General features: G+C 54.4%; 1 protein-coding gene across 1 annotated transcript; it reads left to right on the top strand.

Moving 5' to 3' along the window:
• Window positions 1-633: 633 nt before the first annotated feature.
• LOC149271560 (transmembrane protein 102-like) lies at window positions 634-3409 on the top strand. The gene is made up of 3 exons (XM_089507333.1): window positions 634-656; window positions 2030-2202; window positions 2391-3409. Exons 1-3 carry the CDS (start codon window positions 634-636, stop codon window positions 3407-3409), a joined length of 1215 nt encoding a protein of 404 aa, XP_089363459.1.
• Window positions 3410-15469: the final 12060 nt, after the last annotated feature.

Here is a 15469-nt window from a genome sequence, read left to right as displayed (position 1 = left end):
GCCCCATAGCCGGAATCCCCCTTTGTGGCAGATAAATGCATGCAATAATTTGGGATTTACTGTAAAATGATGTGTTTTTAGTATTTACACAAGTTATCACCATCCTGTTAACCCCCCAAATGGGCTATGATGTCATAACCAGCACTGACCCCTGAGCAGAGAATTACCCCATGGCCTGAGTGTTTTATACATGAGTAATTATAACAGACAGACCAGCTTCTGGACCTCTAGGAAGGTAAAGAAACAAAGGGTTTGGAACCTGTAGGACAGGTAAAGTAATAAAGGGCCTGGCCCCTCTCGGACAGGTAAAGAAATAAAGGCACTGGCCCTGCTAGGAAGGTAAAGTAATAAAGGGTCTGGCCCCTCTCGGACAGGTAAAGTAACAAAGGGTCTGGCCCCTCTTGGACAGGTAAAGTAATAAAGGGTCTGGCCCCTCTCGGACAGGTAAAGTAATAAACGGTCTGGCCCCTCTCGGACAGGTAAAGTAGTGAAAGGTGTGAGGGGAAGTGCAGAATGTTGCACCTGTAGGACAGTCTTAGAGGTGTAGAGTTAATGGAACAGAGACTCCAGCACCTCTAGGGCTGCAGGAAGAGACAGCAGGTGAGATGGGCGGGGCTCTGTCCTGCAGGTGAGATGGGCGGGGCTCTGTCCTGCAGGTGAGGTGGGCGTGGTCAGGAAACAGAATCAGGAAGTGGAGACAGAAAGTGAATGGAGGAGAAACTAAATGTAATCCGGTGTCTGATGGGGGGTCCTCGCTTTACACACGCGTGTCAGATTCCACACATGCCTAATACCTGTGTTATGTGTCCAGATTTCACACGTCCTCTGCCGATGGATGGATGATCACCGAGTGACCCGAGTCAGAGTCTGAACGCCGTGCCTGATTCATACGGGCCGAGGAGACACCTGCGTGGGTGGGTTACTGCGTGTTTATGTATATCTGTGTGTGTGTGTATGCATGTATGTCTGTGTGTGTATGTATGCATGTATATCTGTGTATGTATGTATATCTGTGTGTGTGTGTATGCATGTATATCTGTGTATGTATGTATATCTGTGTATGTATGTATGTATATCTGTGTGTGTGTGTGTGTATGCATGTATATCTGTGTATGCATGTATATCTGTGTATGTATGTATATCTGTGTGTGTGTGTGTATGCATGTATATCTGTGTATGTATGTATATCTGTGTATGTATGTATGTATATCTGTGTGTGTGTGTGTGTGTGTATGTATGTGTGTAGCCACGTGTATAACAGTATGAAATTGGTTCCGGCACTTTAAGGCCGGCGGTCAGTAAATGACATGCTTGCTCCCACTACCCACTTGCATGTTTGCAGCGAGCAGCTGCGTGTTTCCAGCCGGTGGTCACGCGCTAAATACTCCCAATGCACAGGCGACTATCTGTGGGAGGCGCCATCGAGCACCGGGCGATGGGGTGGCCGCTCTGGGCCCCTGTGTATGTGACCCCTTCCTGTCACTGGGTAGGTTTCTGGAAAGCAGCTCCAGGGCCTTTGGGGGCTCACAGGTTTGTTTTGGGGTCTCCCAGAGCTGAGCCCCTTCCTTGCGATGCTCATTACCCCCGACGTGCACTTGTTTCAGGGTCTCTTGTGATCCCCCGCCCCCCGACCACTTTATTCCAGTATGTGGGGATCCCATGGCAGTACACCTCTTGTGTCTGCCACACGCTGTGAGTGGGGCAGCTGTGGGTTCCTGCTGGGGTATCTGGTGATTATTTCCCACCCAGTGCCCTTAACGCAAGTGATGGAGCCCATTGGGCGGCGGGTGCTGCACTTCCTGCCCACCCCAACCTCTACACCTATATGAAGCGTGCTCTTCTGGCACAAAGTAGTTACTGCAGAGGGTGCGAATGTTGCCCCTCGTCTGATAGTTAACAGGGCAGAATTAAACAGCAGCTTTATGCCCATTAACGGGCAGTTTCCCGGCGGTGGAGGCAGGAGCGGCACGCGCCTCTGGACTGCAGCTCATCGAAGGGGTTATGTGTCTCTTTTTCCGTTGCCCTTCAGAATGGCAGCTTCGGCGCGGCCGCTGACCGACGTGGACTTTTGCTCTGGATCTCGCATTGAGGAGTTAAACAAGCTGTTGGAGGAACTGGAGAGGAGGGAGAGAGGAGCTCTGCAGGGGAGGGACCTGGTGCAGAGCTGCGTGCAGGCCAAGGACTACATCTTCTCGCTGATTGGTGAGGAAACTCAGAGGAGAGGCATAGTGGGGGGGGTGAGAGACGGGGTGGTGTGGAGAGGGAATGTATTAAAAAGACTAATTGTTTTCTCTCCCTTCTCTTGCTCTCTCTTCTCTCTCTTTGGTCCTTATCTCCCTTCTCTATATCTTTTTTTTTTCCTTCTCTCCATTTCTTGTCTCCTCCGCCAGCTCACATACACCCCCTGCCCTCTCCCAACTCTCTCCTTCTCCTCTCGGGGGGCTTGTGCTCTGGCTGTCTCGATGTCTGTCCGTATGACCTGGGCTCCCCTTCACCCTTTCTCTCTCCACCCGTCTCTTACACCCTTCTGGTCCCCATTCTCCGTCTTGGGTCTCCTGAGCTCGTCTCCCAGTCCTCTCCTTGCCATTACCAGGTGCCTCTATCTCTCTGGGACCCGCCGCACCCGCGTCTTCAGTCGCCCACCGCGCATGTCTCTCCGCACGCGGTTTCCCTTTGGTTTCTCCCATCGCTTCTCTCTGCTGTCTCCAGCCTCCCACCACCTCCTCTGTCTCTAGAGAAGGCCGAAGCCTGGGGCAGCTGTGCCTCCATCCTCCTGTCTAACCCCAACGGCCTCCTCATCCGGTTTGATGTTATTCCTGTGGTTGAGGTTCAGGGTTTGCCCCCCGGGGCCCAGTACCTGGATGACATAGGGGCAGATGAAGACGGCAGCCCCAGACTCTTCCACCTGTTTCCCTGGGGTCCCAACGAGCAGTGGCGAGTGGGGTTCCCGGGCACAGAACTATTTATGCGGAAATGCCTCCCCGAGACCCTCTCCAGGGTGCTGAGGGCCTCCATGGCTGTGCTTGGCCCTCTCCTTCAGGAGAAAGGAGCTCCTGGTCCATACGTGGTTTGGGTGACCCTCATTCACGCCTGTGAACGGCTGCCCCGGGGGTATCTGTGCCGGGGTCAGAATGCAGCTCTTTGCTTCTTAGGCCTCCTTGAAGAGCTTTCTCTTGCTTTCCTACGAGGCTCCTGCCCCAACCCGTTCTTACCGGGGTGTGACCTCCTACGGGGTAACCCTAGGGGTCCATTCCTGGCCCACAGGGTGTCAGAGGTCAGGGCTCAGCCGGTTCTCTATCTGCGAGAGGTAGTGAGAGAGGCGAAAGAGGCGGTCAGAGGAGGGGAGAAAGACGAGAGGGAGGAGAGGGACGAGAAAGAAGAGAAGGGATCTACATGCTACCCCAGCTAGACGTGGATTTATACCCGGACCGGCCGCAAGCAGGACCAGCTCGACGGGGCAGACAGACGCTGGGTTACCCTCCACGGGGCACTTCTGTAAGGAAAATGTCCATTAACTATACAATTTATTAACCCCATGCTGGCTGAATATCCCCCCCCCCCGTGTCGCCTATTAACCCCATGCTGGCTGGATATTCCCTGTGTCGCCTATTAACCCCATGCTGGCTGGATATTCCCCGTGTCGCCTATTAACCCCATGCTGGCTGGATATTCCCCGTGTCGCCTATTAACCCCATGCTGGCTGGATATTCCCCGTGTCGCCTATTAACCCCCCTGTTGCCAGGTCCCTGCGAATGTCTCTCTCTGTAATATAATGGATTCTGCTCACGTGCAGACCACTCTCCCCCCTCTAGTTCTGATCAATTCCCTGATTAGCTGCGGTGCTGCCGCGCAGGTATAGTGTGTCTGAGTATCTGCTGCTGGGTCTGGGCTGTATAGGTCTGAGATGAGCGCACGTGTCACCCCTTATGTGCCAATTATTACCCCGGCTGTGGATTGTCTGCTGTGGCACGTGCCACCTCTGTGCCAAGTACAATGCGGCTGTCGCCCCCGTCTGTTTCTGTCCGTCTGTCTGCTTCCTTCTCCCGTCGAGTAAAAGGTCTCCTCCGGAGATAAGGACACGCGTGGCCAAGACGTGGCTGCACATTGTGGCCGCTGCAAGGTCCCCGACGACCCCGGTAGAAAGTGAAAGCCTCGTTGCCAAAGTGGCTGAACACGCGTGTTTTCTGGCAGAGAGGAGGTTAACATAGGCCACACTGATTCGCATGTCACTCCAACACACGCCATGGCGTGGGCGACAAAATGACAGACTCTGTGATGTACTGTGGATTCTGGCTGAGTGTCCTGAGAGTTCTAACAATTATATTATGTGCACGCTGCATATGGCCAACGGAAATATTGCGGACTCCCGACGGTCACGGAGGAAACCCTGGGAGCTGACACTCCATTTGTGAACATTCACTCTGTCCGCAGACTGCCGGGGAGGCTCTGGCATCAACTGAATTGTCCTTGGGAGATGCACAGAGCAGCCAAACTGGCTCATGGCCCATCTCCAAAAATACATGTTTAATAAATGTGTCAATTCAAAAGAGGTGCAGTGTCTGGAATAGCAGAGGGGGCTGCGGGGCAGGATGGAGGGGCAGTGACAGAGCTGTGTGTGGGGGGGTTAGTATAGGAATAGCAGAGAGGGCTGCGGGGCAGGATGGAGGGGCAGTGACAGAGCTGTGTGTGCGGGGTTAGTATAGGAATAGCAGAGAGGGCTGCGGGGCAGGATGGAGGGGCAGTGACAGAGCTGTGTGTGTGGGGGGTTAGTATAGGAATAGCAGAGAGGGCTGCGGGGCAGGATGGAGGGGCAGTGACAGAGCTGTGTGTGCGGGGTTAGTATAGGAATAGCAGAGAGGGCTGCGGGGCAGGATGGAGGGGCAGTGACAGAGCTGTGTGTGCGGGGTTAGTATAGGAATAGCAGAGAGGGCTGCGGGGCAGGATGGAGGGGCAGTGACAGAGCTGTGTGTGCGGGGTTAGTATAGGAATAGCAGAGAGGGCTGCGGGGCAGGATGGAGGGGCAGTGACAGAGCTGTGTGTGCGGGGTTAGTATAGGAATAGCAGAGAGGGCTGCGGGGCAGGATGGAGGGGCAGTGACAGAGCTGTGTGTGTGGGGGGTTAGTATAGGAATAGCAGAGAGGGCTGTGGGGCAGGATGGAGGGGCAGTGACAGAGCTGTGTGTGTGGGGTTAGTATAGGAATAGCAGAGAGGGCTGAGGGGCAGTGACAGAGCTGTGTGTGCGGGGTTAGTATAGGAATAGCAGAGAGGGCTGCGGGGCAGGATGGAGGGGCAGTGACAGAGCTGTGTGTGCGGGGTTAGTATAGGAATAGCAGAGAGGGCTGCGGGGCAGGATGGAGGGGCAGTGACAGAGCTGTGTGTGTGTGGGGGGTTAGTATAGGAATAGCAGAGAGGGCTGCGGGGCAGGATGGAGGGGCAGTGACAGAGCTGTGTGTGCGGGGTTAGTATAGGAATAGCAGAGAGGGCTGCGGGGCAGGATGGAGGGGCAGTGACAGAGCTGTGTGTGCGGGGTTAGTATAGGAATAGCAGAGAGGGCTGCGGGGCAGGATGGAGGGGCAGTGACAGAGCTGTGTGTGCGGGGTTAGTATAGGAATAGCAGAGAGGGCTGCGGGGCAGGATGGAGGGGCAGTGACAGAGCTGTGTGTGGGGGGGGTTAGTATAGGAATAGCAGAGAGGGCTGCGGGGCAGGATGGAGGGGCAGTGACAGAGCTGTGTGTGTGGGGTTAGTATAGGAATAGCAGAGAGGGCTGAGGGGCAGTGACAGAGCTGTGTGTGCGGGGTTAGTATAGGAATATCAGAGAGGGCTGCGGGGCAGGATGGAGGGGCAGTGACAGAGCTGTGTGTGCGGGGTTAGTATAGGAATATCAGAGAGGGCTGCGGGGCAGGATGGAGGGGCAGTGACAGAGCTGTGTGTGCGGGGTTAGTATAGGAATATCAGAGAGGGCTGCGGGGCAGGATGGAGGGGCAGTGACAGAGCTGTGTGTGCAGGGTGGTATAGGACTAGTAGTGGCAGTACTTTTATTCTTGCCTGGATATTTGCACCCCTGGTGGTATAACACTGAGCTGTGGACCCCGTGGGAGCTGCGGCGAGTGGTCCGTCGCTGTGTCCCGCCATTATATGCCGGTGCCCCCATTAATCAGAGCTATAAGTTGGGCTAAGCCCGTCCTGGCGCTGCTGGCCCCTCTGTGCGTTCATCAGGAGGGAGGAGGAGGGGAGCGGATCCTGGGAGACGGAGGAAGGTTAAGTACAAGGAGGGAGGGACAGGAGACTGATCCACATTGACGGGAGTTTCAGAGAACGAGAGACAGCAGCGCAGAGCGGGGAGAGCGGCGCGTAACAAGAGGGACACCAAGGACACACTGAGCTGAGGACACGGCGGCCCTCCTGCAGCGGCTGAGGGTCGGGGCAGAAGTGAATGGCAGGTGGGGTATGGCGGCTCTGGCCAGCTCTCTGATTCGGCAGAAGCGTGAGGTGCGGGATTCCGTGGGACCTCGCCCCGTGCCCCCCCAGAGGAAGGTCTGCCCTCGAGGAACCAAATCCCTCTGCCAAAAACAGCTCCTCGTCCTTGTGTCCAAAGTCCGGCTCTGCAGGAGCCCGCAGGGAACGCTCAGCATGGACCCCGGTAAGGCGGAGAGAGGTAAAGGGGCAACCTGGGAGTGGACTGGGGGGCTAATAGTGTAGGGAGAGAGCAGGGACTAGCATTAGGTGCAATTCTTTCTGCAGCCCTCCTGTTCCTTTACTGACCCCCCACACACAGCTCTGTCACTGCCCCTCCATCCTGCCCTGCAGCCCTCTCTACTATTCCTATACTAACCCCCCCACACACAGCTCTGTCACTGCCCCTCCATCCTGCCCCGCAGCCCTCTCTGCTATTCCTATACTAACCCCCCCCACACACACAGCTCTGTCACTGCCCCTCCATCCTGCCCCGCAGCCCTCTCTGCTATTCCTATACTAACCCCCCCCACACACACAGCTCTGTCACTGCCCCTCCATCCTGCCCCGCAGCCCTCTCTGCTATTCCTATACTAACCCCGCACACACAGCTCTGTCACTGCCCCTCCATCCTGCCCCGCAGCCCTCTCTGCTATTCCTATACTAACCCCACACACACAGCTCTGTTACTGCCTCTCCATCCTGCCCCGCAGCCCTCTCTGCTATTCCTATACTAACCCCACACAGCTCTGTCACTGCCCCTCCATCCTGCCCCGCAGCCCTCTCTGCTATTCCTATACTAACCCCCCCACACACAGCTCTGTCACTGCCCCTCCATCCTGCCCCGCAGCCCTCTCTGCTATTCCTATACTAACCCCGCACACACAGCTCTGTCACTGCCCCTCCATCCTGCCCCGCAGCCCTCTCTGCTATTCCTATACTAACCCCGCACACAGCTCTGTCACTGCCCCTCCATCCTGCCCCGCAGCCCTCTCTGTTATTCCTGTTCTCCTGTGCTGTCCCAGCACCTGTCACTTCACGTTTTTCCTCCCCGTCTCTGCTGTTCTTGTCCCTTCACATGGCTGTCTGTATAATGGATTGTACTTTTTCTCCCGAGGGACGGAGATAAAAGAGGTCAGGGGCAGAGAGAAGGAGAGGAGCAGAGTTATTACAGCAGAGAAGTAGTAGATGGAATAGCAGGGGTGGGAGGCAGGAGGCAGGTGGTAGGGGGTATCCTCACCCACTTCTCTATCTCGGTCTCTTAGAGCCGCAGCTGAAGGGGATCGTGACCCGCTTGCTGTGCAGGGTCGGCTTCTACCTCCAGCTGCTTCCAGATGGGACCATTCAGGGGACCAACGAGGAGGGCAACCCGCACAGTGAGTGCAGAGACCACCAGACCCAGAACCTTACTTACCCCGGTGCTACAGCCGACTGGGACTGGACTGGGGTCAGAACCTGACTGATGCCCGGACTAGGACTGACCAAAACCGGACTGGAGCTAGAGATAAGAGCAGAACCGGGTGGAAGCAGAGATGGGTGCAGTAAGACCGGACCAGAACCAGAATGACACCAACAAGGTGACCCCGGAATTAGGGAAGCTGAGACCAGAGCTGGGGCCGGTCGGAACCGGATGGAGTCGGTGGACACGGGGGTCGGGCCAGGAGGAAGTTTCTGTCTCAGGCAGTCGCGTGAGGAGGTTTCCATAGTGTGAAGTTCTGTAACCGGCCTGGCTCCAGAACCGCCGGTACCCCCCCGCCCCCCCAAGAACCTTCCCAGGATAGCGGAACCTTTTAGCAGCCCAAGTACTGATTAGGAATTAGAATTACATTCCGAGACCTCAGCGGTCCCAGGCTCAACATTCATTTTTTTCCAAAAATCTCTCATTATTATAGTTTCCACCGAGGCATGTTGCTGATTGGCTGCGTGGCCAGAGGGCTCTGCTCCACGCACAATATATTTAACCCCCGGTGGGTTAATATTTTCATGATATAACCATATGCGATGGTACGTGGATTCCCCAAAGGATAGGCTTTTAAATGAGGGGATTTGTTAGGTTATATTCCAGACCTCGGCTATAAAGCGCCAGCCTCCTCCGGCTCCGATCCAGACTTCATTTGTCTGAAAATCCGCACATCCGTGTCGAGAAACATTGATTTGTGTAACATGAAGCTAACGGGAACACGGCCATTACTGTCATCCAGAACACGGCTCCCGTCACCGCCCGACAGTCACTCCACGGAGACACAGCCTCAAATACACAGCATCCACAATTTGGAGCAGAGGGGGTCACTAGGAAGCAGAGGGGGTCGCTGGGCACAGAGGGGGTCGCTGGGAGCAGAGGGGGTCACTGGGCACAGAGGGGGTCACTGGGCACAGAGGGGGTCACTGGGCTCTGAGGGGGTCACTGGGGAGCAGAGGGGGTCACTGGGGAGCAGAGGGGGTCACTGGGCGCAGAGGGGGTCACTGGGCACAGAGGGGGTCACTGGGCTCTGAGGGGGTCACTGGGGAGCAGAGGGGGTCACTGGGGAGCAGAGGGGGTCACTGGGCGCAGAGGGGGTCACTGGGAGCAGAGGGGGTCGCTGGATGCAGAGGGGGTCACTGGGGAGCAGAGGGGGTCGCTGGATGCAGAGGGGGTCACTGGGAGCAGAGGGGGTCACTGGGGAGCAGAGGGGGTCACTGGGCAGAGGGGGTCACTGGGAGCAGAGGGGGTCACTGGGCGCAGAGGGGGTTGCTGGGCGCTGAGGGGGTCACTGGGCGCAGAGGGGGTCACTGGGCGCAGAGGGGGTTGCTGGGCGCTGAGGGGGTCACTGGGGAGCAGACATCTACAATCATTAAGTGCAGGAGAAGACGACTTTATGGCAGAACCAGAATGCTGATTGAATGAGATCGATCCGGACTGAACCGTCTCTCTCTCCACAGCTCTGTTCAACGTGATCCCGGTGGGTCTCCGCGTGGTGGCCATTCAGAGCTCAGCTTGTGGTCAGTACGTGGCCATGAACTCAGAGGGCCGGCTCTACCACTCGGTGAGTAAAGTCTGAGGTACTGCTGTCCCTCTATTACCCTGTGGATCTGCCCTCCCTGACCCTAACTTACCCTAACATTCTGTCCTCTATGCCTCCATCTCACCATCAGAATCTACCCCTCGTGCCCGACACCCTCAGAACCTGCTTTCCCATCATTGACCCATGAACTGTCTCCAACGGACCCCCAGGTCACCCCCTGGCCCCAAAACTGACCCCAGGTCCTGCCCCTCCATCACCAAACTGACCCCCAGGTCATGCCCCTCCAGCATCAGACTGTCCCCCGAGGTCTTGCCCCTTTAGCGCCATACTGACCCCCAGGTCTTGCCCCAGTCCCACAGTCCCCCCCCCGCTCCTTAGATGCACTGGCAGCTCTCGACAGAGTGAAAGGAATTTGGCCAAATGTGTCCAGATTGTCCCGGTTTTGTAACCTTTGATGATTACGTTTCCCAATAAACGACCACCGAAGGGTAACCGGTTACCGGCAAACCCTCCGCGGCCATCAACCGAACCGGCGGGAGCTTTCTGACCGATTTACCCCATTAACACTACGTTCTCCAGAATGCATGAGGAGAAGCGGTTTAGCCGTAATATTCGGCCCCTTACTGACACGGGGTGGCCAGAGACGCCATTAAACACCTTGTATATGACGAGCCTCCTGCTCCCACCCCATCGAGGGTGAGAGCCCGGCAGTGATCGTGTTACTGGTTCGGGGCGTGATTTGCCCGCTGTGACCTCACCGTCCCCGTAAATCAAAGAGAAGTTTCCAGTTAAAGTGAGGCGGCCGCCGGTGAGAATATATCTTGGGTCGGTTCCCAGAAAAAGATTTGGCTGGCAGAGTTGGCGCAGGTTCCCGGAGACTCTAATACCCTCTCGCCCCGCTGCTCGCGCCGTCGCTTGCCAGTAACCCAGCTGCAGGGCGGTTACCACCGGTAACAAGACTTCAGTATGAGCCCCTTTGGCCTCGGGCATCCTCTCCACGGACCGGACTCGTAAAACCCGGGGCGAGAGGATCTGGTTGGAGCAGACTGGGTGGGAGAACATCATCAGGTGTTACAAGCTGCCCCAGGCAGGGGTAAACATCTGTCCGTCCCCAAACTCACCATGTTACTGGGTTATCTGCCATACTTAGGGGTAATACTGCTGCTGACCATTACAATTCTGATGCTTAAAACTGATTGATAGTTCAATATCCATTAATAGGGGCCCTCGCAGGTTCACCCGGCAGTATACTGGGGTAAAGGGCAGCCCCTGGGGTAAGTCCTGTGAACTGCCCCCGCCAGCGGCCGTCTTAGTGTCTGTTCCTCTCTTTCAGACTCACTTTACAGCCGAGTGTCGATTCAAAGAGGGCGTCTTTGAGAACTACTTTGTCACCTACTCGTCCACCCTGTACCGGCAGCGCAGCTCAGGCCGGAGCTGGTACCTGGGCATCGCCAAGGATGGAAGAGCCATGGAGGGCAACAGAGTCAAAAGGCACCGCCCCGCAGGGCACTTTCTGCCCAAACTCAGTGAAGGTGAGAATGATACGGACACACCGATGGGGTAAATCAGTAATGGGGGGACTCCACCCAGGGCTCTCCCCTCCCCGCTGTGATACCCTGCTACCTTTTACTATGGCGCTCGAAGGGTACAGACTTCCCTAGAAGTGAAATTACCCCTGCTGCCTCTGCGGTTACTAAAGTGTTAATAAAGAATAAACTCAGCAGCAGTAAAGCAGGATCCACTGCCCAATACGTCCGGAATCATAGAATTTAACTCTCTACATACTGAATAATAAACCCTGCAGCTCTCCATAGAGTACTGATCCCTGCAGCTCTCCATAGAGTACTGATCCCTGCAGCTCTCCATAGAGTACTGATCCCTGCAGCTCTCCATAGAGTACTGATCCCTGCAGCTCTCCATAGAGTGCTGTACCCTGCAGCTCTCCATAGAGTACTGATCCCTGCAGCTCTCCATAGAGTACTGATCCCTGCAGCTCTCCATAGAGTGCTGTACCCTGCAGCTCTCCATAGAGTTCTGAACCCTGCAGCTCTCCATAGAGCACCAAACCCTGCAGTTCTCCATAGAGTACTGTACTCATAGAAAACTGAACCCCGTAGCTCTCCATAGAGTTCTGAACCCAGCAGCTCTCCATCGAGTACTGAACACTACAGCTCTCCATATAGTTCTGAACCCTGCAGCTCCCCATAGAGTACTAAACCCCTCAGTTTCCCATAGAGTACTAAACCCTGCAGCTCTCCATATAGTTATGAACCCAGCACCTCTCAACAGAGTACTGAACCCTGCAGCTCTCCACAGAGTACTGAACCCTGCAGCTCTCCACAGAGTACTGAACCCTGCAGCTCTCCACAGAGTACTGAACCCTGCAGCTCTCCACAGAGTACTGAACCCTGCAGCTCTCCACAGAGTACTGAACCCTGCAGCTCTCCATAGAGTACTGAACCCTGCAGCTCTCCATAGAGTACTGAACCCTGCAGCTCTCCACAGAGTACGGAACCCTGCAGCTCTCCACAGAGTACTGAACCCTGCAGCTCTCCATAGAGTACTGATCCCAGCAGCTCTTCCTTGCCAGTGGCTGATGTGGGCCAGCATGTCTCCACTGCGCTCCATATCCCTCCTGTCTCATTTTCTTTCACCTGCCCCCATTCTTTCCATGTTATCTCACTCCACCTCTGTCTCTCTTTCTTTCCTAAATCTCTCTCGTTCTCAATGTCTTCTTCGTCACTATCTCACTCTCTCTCATCTTCCTCTTTGTCTCACTTTCTCTCGTCTCTGACAGTTGCTCTCTACAAAGAGCCGTCTCTCCACGATGTGGTCAAGTTGTCACCAAAGAGATGTCTGACTGCGAAACCCAGCGCCAGACTCAGGGGGGCTCTGGGGCCGGGAAGTTAGAGGCAGAAAAAGGTGTAAAGGGGATGGGGGTCACTAGGGACAGATGGGCTAACCGGGGATAGAGAATAGGGAGAGAGGGGTAAAATGGGGAGGGTAGGGAATAGGGAAAGAGGGGTAAAGTATGTGGGGGGTAGAAAATAGGAAGAGAGGGGTAAAGTGGGTGGGTAGAGAATAGGGAGAGAGGGGTAAAGTGGGACACTGTATTTTCAGGGCAGGAATTAAAGGTGGGAAAAGTAGAGAATAGGGAGAGAGGGGTAACGTGGGGAGGGTTGGGAATAGGGAGAGAGGGGTAAAGTGGGTGGGTAGAAAATAGGAAGAGAGGGGTAAAGTGGGTGGGTAGAGAATAGGGAGAGAGGGGTAAAGTGGGACACTGTATTTTCAGGGCAGGAATTAAAGGTGGGAAATGGAATTATTCTGAGGGTTCTTCGGGGGTTATTTTGATCCCCGATGCCCCGATCAGGAGTCTGATGCCCGGCTCGTTCCCCTGGAGCCCCCTGTTGGCAGATTGTAGCAATAAACTCCCAGCCCAAGCCTCGTGGATATCTGGCCGGACCCCTCGATCACCGCAAATGGACCTTGGATCGGTTTCAGGGACGCCAGCTTAATACCCCTGAGACTGGGGCAAATGTTACAGACCTCGAACCTCTCAACAGGACAGTTTTCTACAACTCAGGAAGCCCAATATCCGTCTTCCGGTTTACGCGCCGCGTCTTTTTTCTGTACACTCTGACATACATGTACACAGGATGTGGGTGCGTGTGCATATACATACCTACATGTACATTTAGACACATATAAAGCAATATTTCAACCACATGGATGCCGACATATTTCTACATGTATTTCTATAGGTTGATGCCCAAAGCTCTCCATGGCCTTCCTACCTCTCATTGAGCCAGTAATTTGGGGTCATTTCCTAGTTGTTTGATAACATTGGGTCACAGTTCATCTCTCGTGTATCATTGAACCTGTACATGCGCGGAGGGGTGGGACAGGCGTATGGAATATCCAGAGTCGTCTGGCCAAGGAGAACTGAATGTGAAAATCTGTCTATAGGGAAATAAATACGTTCCTCAACCTGTGTATAAAGTCTGGGGGCACATACTGTAAATACAACATTACCAAAGCAACTCCCTCACACTCAGCCGTACACCTTCACAAACCAGAGCCTTCTGGCCTCACGCTGTATGACTCAGATATCAGAGGCTGGAGACCACCCTACAGCCCTCTCCTCTCTCAGTACATCGGAGGCTGGAGACCACCCTACAGCCCTCTCCTCTCTCAGTACATCGGAGGCTGGAGACCACCCTACAGCCCTCTCCTCTCTCAGTACATCGGAGGCTGGAGACCACCCTACAGCCTCTCCTCTCTCAGTACATCAGAGGCTGGAGACCACCCTACAGCCCTCTCCTCTCTCAGTACATCGGAGGCTGGAGACCACCCTACAGCCCTCTCCTCTCTCAGTACATCGGAGGCTGGAGACCACCCTACAGCCCTCTCCTCTCTCTCAGTACATCAGACGCTGGAGACCACCCTACAGCCTCTCCTCTCTCTGTACATCGGAGGCTGGAGGCCACCCTACAGCCCTCTCCTCTCTCAGTACATCGGAGGCTGGAGACCACCCTACAGCCCTCTCCTCTCTCAGTACATCGGAGGATGGGGACCACCCTACAGTCTTCTCCTCTCTCAGTACATCGGAGGCTGGAGACCACCCTACAGCCCTCTCCTCTCTCGGTACATCGGAGGCTGGAGACCACCCTACAGCCCTCTCCTCTCTCAGTACATCGGAGGCTGGAGACCACCCTACAGCCTCTCCTCTCTCAGTACATCAGACGCTGGAGACCACCCTACAGCCTCTCCTCTCTCTGTACATCGGAGGCTGGAGACCACCCTACAGCCTCTCCTCTCTCAGTACATCAGACGCTGGAGACCACCCTACAGCCGTCACCTCTCTCTGTACATCGGAGGCTGGAGACCACCCTACAGCCCTCTCCTCTCTCTGTACATCGGAGGCTGGAGACCACCCTACAGCCCTCTCTCCTTCCTTGTCACAACTTTCTTTCTGTTTCTTTTCCATGTCTATAAATAACCCCGAGGCGGCTGTATTTAGCCCACATATCGGGTTATAATTAAGAATGAGTCCCAGGCCAGCCCAACCAGGAATGGGCAGAACCAAATACTTTGCCCTGGGGTGGGGATTTCCTATAAATCAGCAGGTCCTGTAATTTCCACCTATTGCGGTCATCACGTCGGGGCATAAATCACTCTACTGTCAGGGCAGCTGGTCAGTTTGGGCAAAGGCTGAATGGACACTGGGACAAAGAGGGGCTGGATACCCATTAATACCCCCAGCCTGCAATATATGGGGTAATATATATATATATGGGAATATCATGGTTACAGATGCCAAAGAACACGTTTGACCTGTTTCTGATAAGAATATGGGATTTTTTTATTATTTTTACATGGCGATTATGGGTGGAATATTATAGTTACACATGCTAAGGAACACATTTGATCTGTTTCTGATAAGAAAATGGGTATGATTAAATGTTTTCATAGATATTATGGATACTATGATATGATTGCATGTGCCATGTAACATATTTGATCTATTTCTGTTAAGAAAATGGTTATAAATGTTTTTCTACATGGGGATTAAGGGTGAAATGTCATGGTTACACACCCTTAGTAACATATTCGACCCATTTCTGATAAGAATGTTGGTATATTTTTTCTACATAGGGATTATGGGAGGAATAGCATGGTCAAAGGGACACATTTGACCTGTTTCTGATAGGAATATAGTTATAGATATTTTTTACATGGGGATAATGGGTGGAATATCATGGTTACACGTGCCCAGTAACATATTTGATCACCATGACATTTCACCCATGCTCTGAAAAATACCCCTCGTCTTATAATCGAGGTCGTCTTTTAATCATTCTGCTGGGGCCAGGCTGCTTACCGGGCTTTGGTAGCGAGCAGCGTCGCTCCTACTAGCAGCAGGAGAACAGGAAGCTAGCACAGTCCTCACATAACTCTGCCTCCCCCTCCTTCCTCTGGGGGCGGGGCCAGAGAAGTTGCTCGCACAGCCGGC

The sequence above is a fragment of the Sceloporus occidentalis genome, unplaced genomic scaffold (genome assembly GCF_023333645.1).
Source record: "Sceloporus occidentalis isolate IW3139 unplaced genomic scaffold, rSceOcc1.0.p SCAF_494, whole genome shotgun sequence".
Lineage (NCBI taxonomy): Eukaryota > Metazoa > Chordata > Lepidosauria > Squamata > Phrynosomatidae > Sceloporus > Sceloporus occidentalis.
The sequence above is the reverse complement of the archived record's forward strand: the minus strand, read 5'-3'. Positions and strand labels throughout refer to the sequence as shown.

Coding starts and splice junctions, on each gene's coding strand:
- LOC149271560 (XM_089507333.1), top strand. CDS start 634: ATGGGCGGGGCTCTGTCCTGCAG. Junction 657..2,029: donor GGCGGGGCTCTGTCCTGCAG/GTGAGGTGGGCG, acceptor GTTGCCCTTCAG/AATGGCAGCTTCGGCGCGGC. Junction 2,203..2,390: donor CTACATCTTCTCGCTGATTG/GTGAGGAAACTC, acceptor CTCCTCCGCCAG/CTCACATACACCCCCTGCCC.